General features: G+C 36.5%; 1 protein-coding gene across 1 annotated transcript in view; it reads left to right on the top strand.

The window, feature by feature from the left end:
* Positions 1-13,573, top strand: part of LOC120629053 (facilitated trehalose transporter Tret1) — a 36,484-nt gene that overhangs the window by 20,878 nt on the left and 2,033 nt on the right. The window contains exons 3-6 of the mRNA XM_039897795.1: positions 1,582-1,717; positions 9,118-9,326; positions 10,950-11,216; positions 12,868-13,089. Of these exons, the coding sequence (XP_039753729.1) occupies positions 1,582-1,717; positions 9,118-9,326; positions 10,950-11,216; positions 12,868-13,089 (834 nt within the window). The remainder of the gene's footprint in view (positions 1-1,581; positions 1,718-9,117; positions 9,327-10,949; positions 11,217-12,867; positions 13,090-13,573) is intronic.

Genomic DNA, 13,573 nt, shown 5'->3' with positions numbered 1-13,573 from the left:
GAAATTAAGTATGACAAAATTTAAAAAAGAAACTTGGCTCCGTAATTATAAATATTTGAGCCCTTTAAATGTGTTTATAATATTATTTCGGGCCTTCCTACGTAGATAACCAACCAATAATTGCGATTTACGTATACGGAGTAAACTCAATATTGCTCTACGGAAAACAACGCGCGTTCGAAAAGTTTACCCGCCAGTGTTGTTTTTTCTTCCGTTTATCAGAAATGTATGCCTCCGATAAACTTTATATCGATACTATTACAACCGATTGACAGTTGTCACTTGTCCGTTCTAATATCACTTCAATTAACCTTTTCAAGAAAAGGTAAAGCCACGCTCGTAAACTCTTCCGTTCTTAATAAATTGTTGTGAACATAAGGCGCTGGCTGCAGTGAGAGTGCAAACATCATTTGATCCCAATTAAGTAGATTGCCAGCTCATGTAACCAGTACAAGAGGTATTAATTTAATGTGGACGGCATTTTCCAATATCGTTTATTGATGTACCTACCCTACTTATTGATAGGTTCATACTTAGTAATGAAGACCTTATGTGATGTCAAGTTTACGAGATAAAATATTAACAGCAGTTACTATGAAATATATCGGTCGATATTATCTTATCATAAGTATTATACGACCAAGTGGAGCGATGTGAAGATTTACTTACATAATAATCAGTTTTACAGATTACCGATTCTAGAAAAAAAAATGAAATGTCCGTCTACGCTTTTTAAATAACTATCTGTTATTACGCTCATCTCATTATTTTTAACATTCACAAACACGTGTTTTCAAATATGTTTGCCTGGAATATAAGTTTTTGTCCGAGAGATATGGACTACTTTATTTTCCAGAAATTACTTTTGTGACTACTTTAGTCCATTTACCCATGTTTATTTTTAATATGTTTAATTAAAAATTTTAAACTAACTGCCCGTAGATATATGAGTATTATTGAAGAAAATCCTACTAACTCAAGTTATTCAATGGCGAAATGTTTTACCAATTTTTAGGTGATAACTATTGGTCAAAGGTGATTGGTGAAAGATGTATGCCTAAGAATATCCTTAGATTAGGCGATACTTATTTGGCATGGCCCTGTTCGTAATTAGTAAAAACGAGCATTCATCATCATCATCATCAACAGTCTATAATAGTCCACTGCTGGACTAAAGGCCTCTCCAACCGGGAGGGTTAGCCCATAATCACCATGCTGGGCAGACGGGTTGGTGATCGCAGCAGATGGTGGTAGTAATACTGAGTACGCTGCTGCCCGTACTCAACTATATTCCCTTACTCGTCTCCTACTACACCCGCGGGAAGAGGCGGGTTGGAGACGACTGTATTCTGATTTGCCATCACCAAACGACATTGAACTTTTAAATATAATATTATGGATATATATCTATATTTAAAAGTTGAAATGATAAGTGACGTAATCAAAAAATAAATTAGTCTCGGAACAGAAGTAAATCAAAAAGAGGGGAAGATTAAAAGGGACTACTGCGGAAAATACAACTTTTTTAACAACTGTATTGAAAAATAATTCGTACTTATGTTTATCTTTCTTTTGTTGCAGTGCCTGATCACATGTGCAGTGCTGATATTAGCGGCGGGCGCGGGACACCCTATTGGCTTTTCAGCGGTTGCCCTTCCACAACTGCGCACAGAAAACTCCACTATGAGAATTGATGATGAAATGGGATCTTGGATTGGTAAAGCCATGCTAAATATCTACTAGTAGAATAGAAGTGCTAAGGTTAAGCTTAGTATACATGAAGTTTATCACAGCGAAAGTAAACAAAAGTTACTCCTGACCTTAATTCTAACTAAATGTTTATCCGCTGGACACGATAAAGCATTGCGATCTTCTCGACAGAAAAAAATGACGAAGTGACCTCTGAAGTTTTGCATATTTATTATATAAAATAAATATATATTATCACAAATTATTATTTAGGTTGCGTTTAATTTTATTAAGGCAACTATAAAATGGAAATGGAATAATGCACGAAGCGTTCAAGTTGCATTTTAGGTCGCGTTTTAGTTTGCAACGGCTTTAAAACTAATCCCGTCAGGTTACGCTCGTAGGGATCTTTTTAGTGCAACGGTGGTATTATAAGCAGATTGGTCTGGGCTCAAATTTTTTGTCAACCAGAATTTTTGTTTAACTTAAATTTGATTAAACATGAATATAAAGATTTTTGTAATTTATATAGCATTCCGTTGTTTTATGACAAAAATAGATACTTGTTTTAGTAATTTTATAAAGTGGGTAAATAACCAAACTTTTGATATTTTATTAAATTGATTAGGATTTACAAATACCCTAATAATTAATAATTAGTTAATAGATAGTTTTCAAGAAGCAATTGAAAATATATTTGATTAATAACCAATGCTCTTGACATTGAGTTAGTAGGTATTTCGATATAAATACTACAACATTATCGATACACTTCAGTTCTACATGGACTCGAACTATTCAAAGATACCGGTGTCTTAGTCGTTTATCATACTGAACATATGTCAGGATAGGTTCGGCTTGTTCAAATAGCACTTATAATATTTACTTTTAATATTATGTTTCACTTCTTCCTAATTGCAATGAAAAGCAATTATTCTAGGTGTTTAAACCGCTTTTAAAACCCATTTTCTCTTTGACCTTAATATACCTATGGGATGAACGGCCTGGACAAAATGACTTGTGTTATGAACTAAGTTGTAGACTTTGTGCATAACACAACCTAAATCTCTATCGTCAACAATTTGCATGAAATCAAAGCTTGATAACAATGCAAAATAACTGATATAATAATTACCTGAGTACCCATTGTCACTTAATAATAAACGTGTAATGATGTTGGAATAGCGACGCAGTGCTTTGTCACGCTCTAATATGTGATGTTATGCCATGTTTATCAAAAAGGGGGTTTATCCACGTAGGTAAAATGATTAAAGGCAGTTAACGTTAAAAGCATAGAAGCTACTGCGCACAGTAGCCTGCACTGGGTTTCTTACCAGGGTATATACAGCAGGAAAATTGCATAAGATGGCAAAAATCCTCCTCCTATAGGAGCAGTATTTTAGGCTAGGCAGTGCTTTTGTGCATGTATGAAGTGCACGCCACTGACTACACACAAAAATAGCCTAACGAAAATAAAGCCTTGGTGGTTCTTTTCATTTCAAATTGTAGAGGATTATATATACCTAAGCATCACTAAGACCAACAATCCAGTTCGTTCATCATCATCATATGAACCCCCACTACAGGGCACGGATCTCCTCCCACAATGCCTAATGAGTTAAGGCCGTAATCCACCATGCTGGTCCAGTGCTTATTGGTGGACTCCACTTACCTTTGAGAACAGTATGGAGAACTCAGGCATGCAGGTTTCCTCACTATGTTATCCTTCACCGTTGAAGCAAGTGATATTTTAATTTATTAAAACGCACATAACATATAGAAAAGTTAGGGGTGCGTATTGGGATTCGAACTCGGCCCCCCGATAGTGAAGTCGAATACCTACCCACTGGGCTGGCTGGGCACCGCTTCATTCTACCAGTTAGGTACTTGTGTCAAATTTAGAGAAAGAGGTAAACCACCTAATTTAACACATATGGGCCACGTTCTGGAATCTACGTGTCATATTTTCGTTTAAAAGCCAATTGTCTGAAGGCAAGTGCGTTTTTCCTGCAGTGATGAACAATAACTTCGAAACATGGTGGCTTAATAAGGGCCTCTCATGAAGGCTCAGATTCACTCAGCAGGCAATAGATAGAATTATAAGTATTATGATCAAATAAGAAATAAGAACAGCAGTTAAAGAACCAAAGTTGCGGAAGTATGGCTAAACAAGACGCGAAGCCAATGGCAACCGAGAACCGATGGACGTTGGGGTCCCAAGGTGCTAAAATGGCCATCCACTGGAAAGCACACAACCCCCAGTATGTGGACATCAAGCGATTCGCAGGTAATCAAATAAGGCATGAGATCGTTGAGTGCGGAAGTCCTTGCAAAATACCTATGTCCAGCAGTTAATGTCTATTGTTTGCAATGAAAAACGGAATAATTTTACTTTTACAAATCACAGGCTTTTCTCGTTTAACGCATAAGCAATGTGATTTTTCATAGCACTTTTACTGCAAACAAACTGTGAAATCTTGAAAGAAATATATTCAAGAATAACACTATAGATATCATTCCGATTAGGTACGTTAAAGAATTTGTCGTGACTAGTAACTCACCAAGTTATTTATAAGAATTCAATGTTATCAATTCATAGACTTTACCGACTCCATTCGCCATCGTAACGGCGCCATTTGCCTACACGCAATGGCCAAAGGTCATTAAATCTATTTTCCATTTGATGGTAGCAACGTACCTACAAATTACATTTAACTTGTTACACATCAACTGCATCTTTGCTTACCTTTTGTTAACGGATAGGTATTATTCAGAATTAAAAAAAAATCCAACGCTGACGCTCTTACTGCGCCAGGGAGGTCTACACAATATGCATATCTCGCATCTAACCACAGCTTCGATATAAACGTAGCCTTAAATATAGCCTGGGACCCTAAATAATTTGTAAGGATGTGGGTGTGAATGTGTGAATTATTGTTTTACATTCGCTAGGACCGATTCCTTAGCAATCCATGACCGTGACCCTTAATGTAATCACAGCTGATGTTTGTTGTCAACTGATGATGAAACTTTATACTAAGGTTTTTTAAACGTATTGATCCCAACAAAAAGTTTTCCAAAAGCCCTTCCAAATTGCACCTGTTGATTTAACTTTAAGCATTTTAAAATGTCTTCAGCCTTCTATATTCATTAGGTTAGTATAAAAAGTTTAGCCGAAGATTTCTCCACGGATGAGGCCTTATTTAGCTTTTTTTTAATGGTAGTAAGTTAGTGTTAGTCTTTTCTGAGAAAAACTTGAACTTGACCAATCGGCCTTGTAACTTTTAATCATATCGAGTAGCGTACGTTAAACGACTCTACTTTCAAGAAGTACGAAAGTAGATTACGAGAGAGACCGAGTAACAATACGAAAACGTTAGATAGGTACGATAAAACGACCACGTATTGAGGTCGCTGGTACAAGACATCATACAACTGCATGTATACCGACTACATAAAACTTATATGATACAACTGTAATGATCAAAGTCAATACTTTCCCCAGTCCAATAGACTAGAGAAGGCACAATCGACGCGAGCACACAATTTTTTCCAATGTAATGAATGAGGCGATGGTGATAACTACATTCGTTAACTGAACTTGACTTTGATTGTGACAATAAAACTGAAGCTACGATAACAAGGCCACAAATGACAATTCTTTCAACATTTATATAGTGTGTTCACTTTTATTACCTACACTATATTTCCTGTTCAAGTGTTCAAACGTCTCGTTTAAAAAAAAATATTGGAAAGTATCTACACGTGGAGCACGTAATACGTATAAAAAATAATATAATGTATTAAAATGTATGTATATCGGTAAGTGTTTTGAATACATGCAACAGTGGGCGGATTCAGTATTTTAGTTTGAAATGGATGAATATTTTAGCTTGACCTAGCTGAACGACATGAGAGAGTTAGTTACTGACGGCTATTTAGTCTTACGCTCATTATATGACCACTCGTATCTATTGTGCAATGATTTAGATATTCTAGGGGTGTGTATGTTTAAATGATTAACAATCATTTAATAAATTGATTGAAGGTAATCTGATTTCGCTATTTAACTATTGTAAGAACGAATTAATTAAGGCACGCTATATGAAATGGGTTTATCCGGTACCTCGAACGTATACACGGTGTCAACATGGAAACAATCCAGGCCCGTGTACGGTTGTACCCGCCCTCTTTGCGCGAGATCATACTTGATCGTATCCTAGCGGTCAATCAACCGAGTCAACCCAACATAACCCAACTCAACGAACATAAATTCATAAAAAAAAAAAAAACAAATACAGCTACAAATTTTCACAAACATCTGTATAGTTAACAAAGGGTGTTTGAGACGACTTAAAAATATTTAAAGATTCTGAGTATCGAACATAATTAGGAAGATAAGGCATTCCATAATAGCACAGCATTAACCGTAAAATGTGAACTACAAACTATTTTAAGTGGCTTTGGGGACATTGTTATCCCAACAATAGCGCGACGATATATGAAGAGCCAAATAATTAAGGCGGAGCGGTCTTTAAAATAGAGAGGAGTACGAAGAGCATGCATGATAAAGTTATGACAGGAGGAAATTTCGACGTAATCTTATAAGGAAGCCACTTGAGACGAGCACGGTATTCACTGATAAGGTAGAAATTCCTTAGCCTTCCTAAAAAATAAATCTCAAAGTGCTTGTTCAGTAGGTAACTCTTCATACGGATCTGTAGGTCATCATAATGTAATATGGGTAAAAGGCGTGTAAGCCAAGGATATCTTCGATTTATATACGTTCTTTTCATAACCTTATACTATTCTGAAATATTATAATGTAGAAATTACTTAGGCCGAAAATAAATCTAATACGCTAGATCTTGCAAGCGCTCAATGAAAATGAAAATGAAAAAGTTTATTTGAACATTAACATTACATCTTGTTTTTTACATACATATCAAGCTTGTTTAATAGGTCCTCCTCATTCAGATCTGTGTAGGTCAGCATAATGTCATATGGGTACAACGAATGTTAGCCAAAGGAACCTTCATTTTATATGTGCGTGAGTTTTTCGTTCTTTTATACTAAGTATTTTGATAAATTCAAATTCAAATTCATAATTTATTTATTCATGTAGGCCTATCACAGGGACTTATGAAGCGTTCAAACATACATATTTACATAATTGTAAGGGGATGGTAATAACTTCGTTCGCCAACTTAAACCTAAAGCCAGGTTTCAAACGCGCCCTGGTCTAAGAAAAACCCACAACAAACTTAGCCGGGTATTTTTTTTTGTTATTACCATCTCACACTAAATTTATTTAGCTATGAAGCTAGAGCAATTCACATCCAAGCTTTTTTATCGTTTAAGTAATCCTTAATATTATAATATTATTTGTCTGATATGTTAAACAGCGCACTTATTACGAAGTATACCGCTGTGACAATTTTGTTTACACTTTGCACAGGATAGAGTATTTGGTTTACTGCAACGGGCGGCAGTTTGAGCAATTTAGCATTTAAACAATATTTGATGCAGGGTCGAATTTAAGAAAAGAGCCTCAATCTGACTTGCCACGAGCCCTATCCGGATAGTTCGACATACCAATGATTCTGATTGCAAGTAAAATAGTTTTTTTGAGGAAAATTAAACAAATTGAATATTCCTCAAAAAAAACTATTTTATTAGTTATTAGGATTGTTTGAATGACTGTTACTAAGTAAGTACACATACGTACAGAGATTATTTATCATTATATAGAGGATATTAAAGCTGACCTTTAAATATTTGAATAGTAGGTATTTTACTTTATTTTTTTTGTCTCTGAACTTAGCATAATATTTTGTCTCAATACAATCTAATTCAACACGTCAAGTACATTTGATAAACTAAGATGAATGGGAAATATACAATAGCTCCTATCACTAAAAAAGAATAGTAATCGTTAAAGGAAGAATCGAAATAGCATTGTTTTTTGATTCGTATGCTTAAGGTTGACCAAGAAATTTCTAACATTTTTTATTAAATCCTAGCATTGAGCTCCTCATAAATTTGGCAACACATTATGTATTCAGTATCGTGAGTTGCGTGCATAGAGTGAATGCACAAGGTATGCAGATGATATAAAATTAAGAAAATCTTTAGTAAGAGTTATAAAAAGCCTACCCTTAATATTTATAACTAAACCTAAGTATTTATAACTCGTTCTGGGAATTCTTCTTTTTTATATCATTTGCATACCCTATGCATACTCTCTATGCAGTGTTGAGCCTTAAGTGAGGAGCTTGCTGCTGTCTTCTGAAGAGTTCTGCCCTTTATTTCCAATCATATTCATTAGTTCTACACAAAATTTGTTGATAAACTATTCAGAATACTAACTATTATTTAAATCGGTTAACATTAGACGTAGTTATGGTGTACAATGGTCACAAACTTTCATCCCCTCATGAACAGAGCTGAATTTCCGGAGTATTTTGTGTCCGACTTCGTATAAACGGCCATGATATAGACAGACAGACCTGAATAAAAAAAAAAACAGTTTGGGCTTCAGTATCAAACAAAAAAAAATATTTTCAATGTTCAGAGTTCGATCCGTTACAGTTTTATTATACGAGTAATTATAGATGTACAAATTACATAAATTTTTGTCCACGTCTGTCAGCCAGCAATAAGTTTTACATTTCATGATAAACATTTACATGGTACGAGTAGGTACAAGTGCAAATAGTCAAATAGTCGTCAACTACTATGTCCGTATATTATATTTGTTTAGCATAAATATAATATGTTAAACTAAAAGTGAGGATTTTAGAATCAGGTTTGTAGGTACACAGAAGTGCCACCTATAAACTAACCTAACCTTATTTATTAACTCTCAGAGCATTGGCGCACAAGTTGAAATAATATCCTAATAAGTAATAATATCATAATAATTAATGTGTAATTATAAACGGGGATAAACCTCTCCATGTTCCTGTGTTTTTGCAGGTAGACATGTTATTTATATCCCCACAGGACAGGGAATATAATCGGGGGGTATAATTTTTGTCTCCTGTATGTGCCAGTCCTGCTGGCCCACTACAGGGCATGGACTCCCCACACATATATTATTATTATATATATCATTGAGAATTGCATAAAGCCGTAGTCCACCACGCTGGCCCATTTATTTATTGGTCCACCAATGTGGGGTGGACTAATAAATAAATTCAATAAAAAACTGAGCAGGAAACGGATGTTAGACTGAAGATTGGTATCAAATACATTGTTATCTAACACGCTAGGACGCTTAGAAAGCTATTTCTCGGGCTGGAAATGCGACGCGATTGGTCAGGGTACATTTGTCGGACAATTTATCAGAAGTTGTACGCGGAGGAAGTCACAGGGATCCGCTAGTACTATTAGACCTAACTTGATTTCTTATAATTTTGTTTCCAGCAAGTATACACTCCGCGGCTACACCACTCGGGTCCATGTTGTCTGGGCCCATTATGGAGGCGATAGGAAGGAAGCGTACACTCCAGGCGTCTACTCTTCCGCTAATTATCGGCTGGATTTTAATAGGCACAGCCACACATCACGCTCTGTTGCTACTGGGGAGGATCGTGTGCGGTTTTGCCGTCGGGATTCTTGCTGCACCGTCACAAGTATGTCCATACCTAATCAGTTTGTTTCTTTACTTCTTTATCTCGCAAGATAGAATAATTGTTGTATCGATGTTAAAAACAGCCTGCTGAGTTTCTTGCCGGCTTCTTCTCGGTAGAATCTGCCTTCCGATCACACTAGGTTCCAGTCACTACAAACAGACCGACTTGAATTTTTTTTTTATCGCAAGTAACCTGAAGACATTGAAGAAAGAGATTGAGAAGACATAAGACATTGAAGTAGACTAGCAAAAACTCTCTTACTATAGTATATATATTATGCAAAATCAAACAGATTTTTGCATAATATATTTAATTTAAGAAAACAGAAAACTCATTTATCAATATTAAGAGAGCTGTTTATTGTAGGTAGGTTCCTCCTAAAAACTATGCCGATTTAACTAGCGTAGTGTTGTTAGCTAAGCGACATTATAAAGCTAGAAATATATACCTACTTTACTGAAATATAACAGTTTCAGTTTTCCTTCTCACGTTTTTTTAATGATGATGAGTTTAGCTGTTCATTTTTTTTTTATCCCCCGGGAACGTTGCCCTCTTGCTGTTTGGAAATAAAAAGTATTCTATATTCATTTCCTGGATGCATCCTATATGCCAAATTGCCAAGGAAAAGGGATGCCTCCGGCCCTCTCCAGAATGTAAGCTATGTGGTTTACCGCCTAATCCGTGTCAAAGTTACATGTTAAAGCCAAAGGAACGGTTGCTGGATGCTTATTCGGGATGACAATACTCCTACGTCTATCTCCAGCTCATTTCAGCAAAATCGATTCAACTGTTGAGCTTAAGTAACAGACGTCGTATTTTGGCCAGAATTGGAGAAAGCGTGACTGCACTCTACGCTCTCATTAGTAGCAACTAGCGGATCTAACGCCCAAGTTTATAATCATTCATCAATACAATAATCCTAAACCTACAGATGAAATGAAAAAAGTTAGCAGAGCTATCCTCATCGAAAGGGTAAAGACTGTTATTATAAACTAGCTGAGCCCTGCGGTTTCACTCGCGTCCACTATGGTTCGCAGCGTAGTGCTACATAGTCTACAATTTCCTCAATAGATATATCCTACGAAGCGCAGTTTTTCTACATTCGGACTGACAGTTCTAGACAAAACGATAAGATTTATTTTGTTGCATCTACTACTACTTAATCCAGAGTATCGGCTATAAATTTACCAATTTGCACTCAAATACGATCAGTAGTTTTTGCGTGATGCGCGCACAAACCAACAGTCATACAGACAAACAGATTGACAAACAATAATTATGAAAACTTTCTTCTGTTCTATATTACTCACAGATTTTTTTTCCAAAAACTTTAAATGAACAGATTATGATAATGTGCAGATTTCATATCATTTGCATTAGTTTGATCATTAATTTTGGGCGTAAACAAATCGAGAGTGAATGTCCGTGCCTTGGACTGTGTGTATTTGCGAATCCATGAGATGAAAATTGGCGACCCAAATAAGTTTATACGGTGCCCTGGCTTTTAGTTTATTATCCAGTCGCCTCAGTTCCTCGTCATCCTCAAATTAAGAAATGGAGACAGAAGTTCGCATGAGTGGTAATTCGGTAAAAGGTTTTAAGGCTTACCTTTTTTGTCTTCAGGTGTACTTAGGAGAGATCTCAGAACCTCGTTTAAGGGGTTTACTTATAGGAACTCCATTCGTAGCATATTCTTTGGGAGTGCTCTACGTGTATGCCCTCGGAGGGGCTTTGTCATGGCGATCCGTGGCACACTTGTCCATATTGCTACCGACGTTAGCATTTGTAGCTTTATGCTTCTCACCTGAAAGTCCAACTTGGCTTGCACGGCGGGGCCGTTTCCACGAAGCGATGGCAGCTATGTCGAGGTTACGAGGAGACCCTGATACTGTGAGTTGCTATCTTTATTTAAACTTTGGCAGCCCTCTAATAAGGCTTCTTTTAGACTGTGATTTAAATTATGTATTACTTTCTAGGCTACAGGTTCACTATAAGTAAGCTCTTGACTGACATCTCACATTTTGATATAATATGACGATGCAGTATAAGATGGTAGCGGGCTAGCCCGCTAAGGGACCATACCCATAATTGGTTTCTTCCTACGCGGTAGGTGAAGATCGCAAAACGGCTTGGCGGCACGTCTTTGTCAGTAGGGTAGCCACTTCCAGCAACGGCAAGCTTTTGAAGTCAAATAAAAGTGGAGAATTTTTTCATTATTTTTGAGCTAGAATGCACCGTTTCTAAGATATCGTTGATTTCATATTTTCGATGCTAATAATAAAATTATTTTTTTAACTTCCTCATTGACTTCTATAACGTATTTTATTTTCTTTACACGAGCTGCCCCGTTAGTAGCATGCATGCATGGTAAGCATGTTTGACTACGGATCACCAGATCCCGGGTGCGATTCCCGCTCATTTGGAGATTACGTAAATATGTATAACTTCGACCTACAAGCCTGTAACAATCTACAAATAACTTCGCATTCTTATTAATAAACATTTCAATAGGACTTGCTTTACGTTGCTTACATAATGTTTCGTTTAGCTAGTAGCTACCTACTTGATTAATCAAAACAACAAACAAAAAATGAAGTGCCCGCGTACGCGCAAACAAGTTAAGTAGTTGTTTATTTTCATTAAAAGACTTCAGTGGAACATTTGTGTTTATGCCACCAATCGTGGCTAATGAGCTCAATAAGAACGCACTTGGCAATTGATGTCATACTTCTCGTATATATTCACAGCATGACAGCAATTACAAATTCAATGGATTGAAAAATGCCGCTCTTTCACAACTGCATTGACTCGAATGTAACTAAGTATTTATTTAACAGATCGGTTATAGCGATCAATAAAATCCACCTCATAAAATTAAATGATATAAAATAATACTTTAAATGTTAGGCAGCTGTCTTAAAAGAGATGTTGATCTATTTAACCCCTTCTAGGAGAGAGGGATTTTCACAGTAGTTACTCGATTTATAATCACCAGTGTTAATAAATCTGACTGTTGAAACGTGTTATCTAAGTGTCCCCGCAAAGAAGCCACTGGCCAGGACTAAAATATCACTAGCTATAAAGGTGAAAAACATCGTGAGGAAACCTACATGCCTGAAAGTTAGCTTTCTCAAAGGCGTGTGAAGCCTATTAATTCGCACTGGGCCAGCCGGGTGGACTACGGCCTAAGCCCTTTTTATTCTGAGAGGAGACGTGTCGTGTATATATATACCTCCTATATATATACAAATGCCGGTAAAATGGGCCGGTAATAGGTAGGTAACTTAAAGCTGAGAACACATCAAAAGAAGCGTCAGTTTAAGCAGGTCTTTGTGAGATGTTTGACGCTGTGTTATATGCAACAAGCTATGGAGGTAATTGGGAGTACTAATTTACAATCGTGGACGATTTGCACTTTCTCACCGCAAATAAACGAATGCTCAAGCGTAATATAGATATAGTACTAATCTTATTAATCTTTTTGTTTAAGATACATCTATAATCTATATACCTACTTAAAATATACTTCATTATAACACAGGCTCAACGTGAACTGCACGAACTGATATCAGCAAGGGAAAAGGAAAAGGCGCGCGGGGAGGAAACCATACGCTTTCTGGCAACAGTGCTGCGTCCACCGGTGCTTAAGCCGCTTGTGCTGATCAACGCGTTCAACATGCTGCAAATTCTATCCGGCAGTTATGTCGTCATATTTTACGCTGTCGACATCGTGAGGGACTCCGGAGGCTCGCTTAATCCTCATGTAAGTTATTTTCATACATTTTTCTGAAGGAACGCTTAGTCGTTATGTAAATTACTCTCATACAATTTATACAACATATTTATATTACGCTAACGACATTGAAAGGAGAAAAGTAAGTTAGAGTTATGTTCATACAATTTCTCTCGTACCTACCTATTCATATTACCTATATTACCTATATTACCTATATTACCTATATTACCTATCATATTTTATCGAAGATAGCGCAATAGATAAATCAAAGTCAACATAGTTCTCGAAGTTACTTACCTACTTTGTGCCACCTAACGTTTTTTTATTTTGGTATTTAAAAGGCAAACAAACTCTTACTTACTTACTGTAAGTAAGAGTTTGGTCGACGGCTCAGTGATCCAAAGAGGATCTTTGCCTTCGAAACCAGAAACTGCCTCTATTTAACGTCACTCCCCGCCAATCGGCTTTTCCAAGGGCGAGTAAATCTTTGCAGGATGCATCAATCGATACC

The sequence above is a fragment of the Pararge aegeria genome, chromosome 13, assembly GCF_905163445.1.
Source record: "Pararge aegeria chromosome 13, ilParAegt1.1, whole genome shotgun sequence".
In the NCBI taxonomy this organism is placed as follows: Eukaryota; Metazoa; Arthropoda; class Insecta; order Lepidoptera; family Nymphalidae; genus Pararge; species Pararge aegeria.
Note: the sequence above shows the minus strand (reverse complement) of the source record. Positions and strands in the feature narration are given on the sequence as shown.